This window comes from Atta cephalotes (genome assembly GCF_000143395.1).
Source record: "Atta cephalotes unplaced genomic scaffold scaffold00009, whole genome shotgun sequence".
NCBI classification, from domain to species: domain Eukaryota; kingdom Metazoa; phylum Arthropoda; class Insecta; order Hymenoptera; family Formicidae; genus Atta; species Atta cephalotes.
The window spans coordinates 793,106-795,224 of NW_012130073.1; the positions used below are offsets into that span (position 1 = coordinate 793,106).

Below are 2,119 nucleotides of genomic sequence, written 5' to 3' on the forward strand. Positions count from 1 at the left end.
GTGTGTGTGTGTGTGTGTGTGTGTGTGTAACGAATAAAAATAAATGTGTTTATAATTATATTAATTAGAATTAAAATTCATTCTTTAATATAATAAGAAATTTTATGAAATGCTTTTTTTAATTTTGATAAATTACATACAAGAATGAGATCTTATGTATGTATAGATGTATATGATTAATATTTATGATTGAATGCTTTTTTTAGTATTCTTTATATATTAGACATTAAATAAAAGAAAAACAAAATATGTATAATAAATAAAAAGATCATGAAATAATAACTTTAAATAATTAAAAAATTTATGAACTAAAAAATCCATAATCTTTGTAAAATAAAAAAATAACTTATTGTATTAAGACTCTTGACTGGTCGCCGCGGTCACATTGAAATCATGATGTCATAAGTAAGAAATGACACATTAAAATTTCTTGCATGCCATTTGTAAATAAAAAGAATGTAAAAAAATAAAATAATGAGATTGCTTCAAAGCATTTGTAAAAAATGAGCAGAGCTATCCTTATCTCTCCCTCTTAATAGTTAGTAAATAATCATAAAAGGCACGTAAAGTCAACATAGGCTTGGTTATTTTTATTTCATGATTACTTATTTCTTTCACGATTATTTATTGCCCATTTTTACAAGTGTTTTAAAGCAATCTTATTATTTTGTATTATCCAAATTCTCTCTTAAATAATTTAAATGTAAAATAAATAATAAGTAAATTTCCATGTGAATATATCACATATATTAATCATTATATTATATACACATATAGTAATCATTTGAACTGCGCGCCGAATTGATTTTTCGAACTTATAAACGCATTTAAACCACTGTAGTAATATCACAAATTAATTTGACAAGCCATTTAATAATTCGCTGTTTAATCAGGTATCTTATTAGAAAGATGTTAATGTGCTGAAAAATTGAATAAATTTATTGCGAAAAATATCTTGGCCAGAAGTCGAATCCATTATTATTCCTACATATCGATATTGCGAAGAATATTACTTAGACCTTGGTAGTCTAAAAACTTAGGACTCTCGTACGAAATTCTAGAGATCCGGGTTCGATTCCCAGCTGAGGTAATATTATTCGCAATAAATTTATTTACAGTTTTTGCGCAACATTGGAGTGAGGGAAACGGCACCGAGTTGACAATGTTATAAAATATATGATACAATTATTCGTATTTGATCCAATTTGGAATTAATTTCATAAATAAATTGAAGCATAACTGATTTTATAACGATGCGAATAAGGATTTTATTCACTTTATTTCAATGTACCAATTTTTCCTTAAATCTGACGTTATTGTAATGATTATTTTTGGTTTCTACGAAAATAAATACATAAGAAAACATAGAAATAAAACGATCCCCGAACGGTAGCGAAACTCTCAAAAAATTTCTACTCTAACAACTTTCAAATTGTTAATTTTCTATTTGTGCTTGTTCAATTGTAATAATCATGTGTAATTAATAGTTCTTTTTGTTATAATTTAATATAGATAATTTAATTTAGATAATACAAATATGTTCATTTTTCTCTTTAGTGGAGGAACCGAGTTTGTGGGTGGGATCGGATAGAGATTATACATATGATGAATTACTAGTTAGGGTGTTTAATATCATGCGAGAGAAGAATCCCGATATGGTAGCGGGTAAGAAACAGAAATTTGTTATGCGTCCGCCACAAGTAGTACGCATTGGAACGAAAAAAACATCTTTTGCTAACTTTACCGAGGTATGTATTATAACCAGATTTTTACAATAAATTTTGTATGCTAATAGCTTGCAAAAAAAAGTCTATAATTTAAAGAAAAAAGACAAATTTATATAATACCAATTATTTAAATGAATATCAATGAGAATATAAAACATACAATATTAATGAATAATGAGAATCAATTGTGTAAAGAAATAGTTGCTTCAAAATAAATATGTTATATACTTATTAATTACAAATTGCAAAATACATAATTTTTTTAAATATTCTCCTTATTCTGTTCATAAAAATATTAAAATATTATTATAAAAAAATTAACAGTTTACGAGATATTTTATTTTATATCATATATATTTTATATATATATATATATATATATATATATATAT

The 2,119-nt window shown here is 24.7% G+C and overlaps 1 protein-coding gene across 1 annotated transcript in view; it reads left to right on the forward strand.

Annotated features, from left to right (window-relative positions):
- Positions 1 to 2,119, forward strand: part of LOC105627421 (eukaryotic translation initiation factor 2 subunit 2) — a 9,188-nt gene that overhangs the window by 5,091 nt on the left and 1,978 nt on the right. The window contains exon 4 of the mRNA XM_012208703.1: positions 1,558 to 1,748. Coding sequence (XP_012064093.1) covers positions 1,558 to 1,748 — 191 coding nt within the window. The remainder of the gene's footprint in view (positions 1 to 1,557; positions 1,749 to 2,119) is intronic.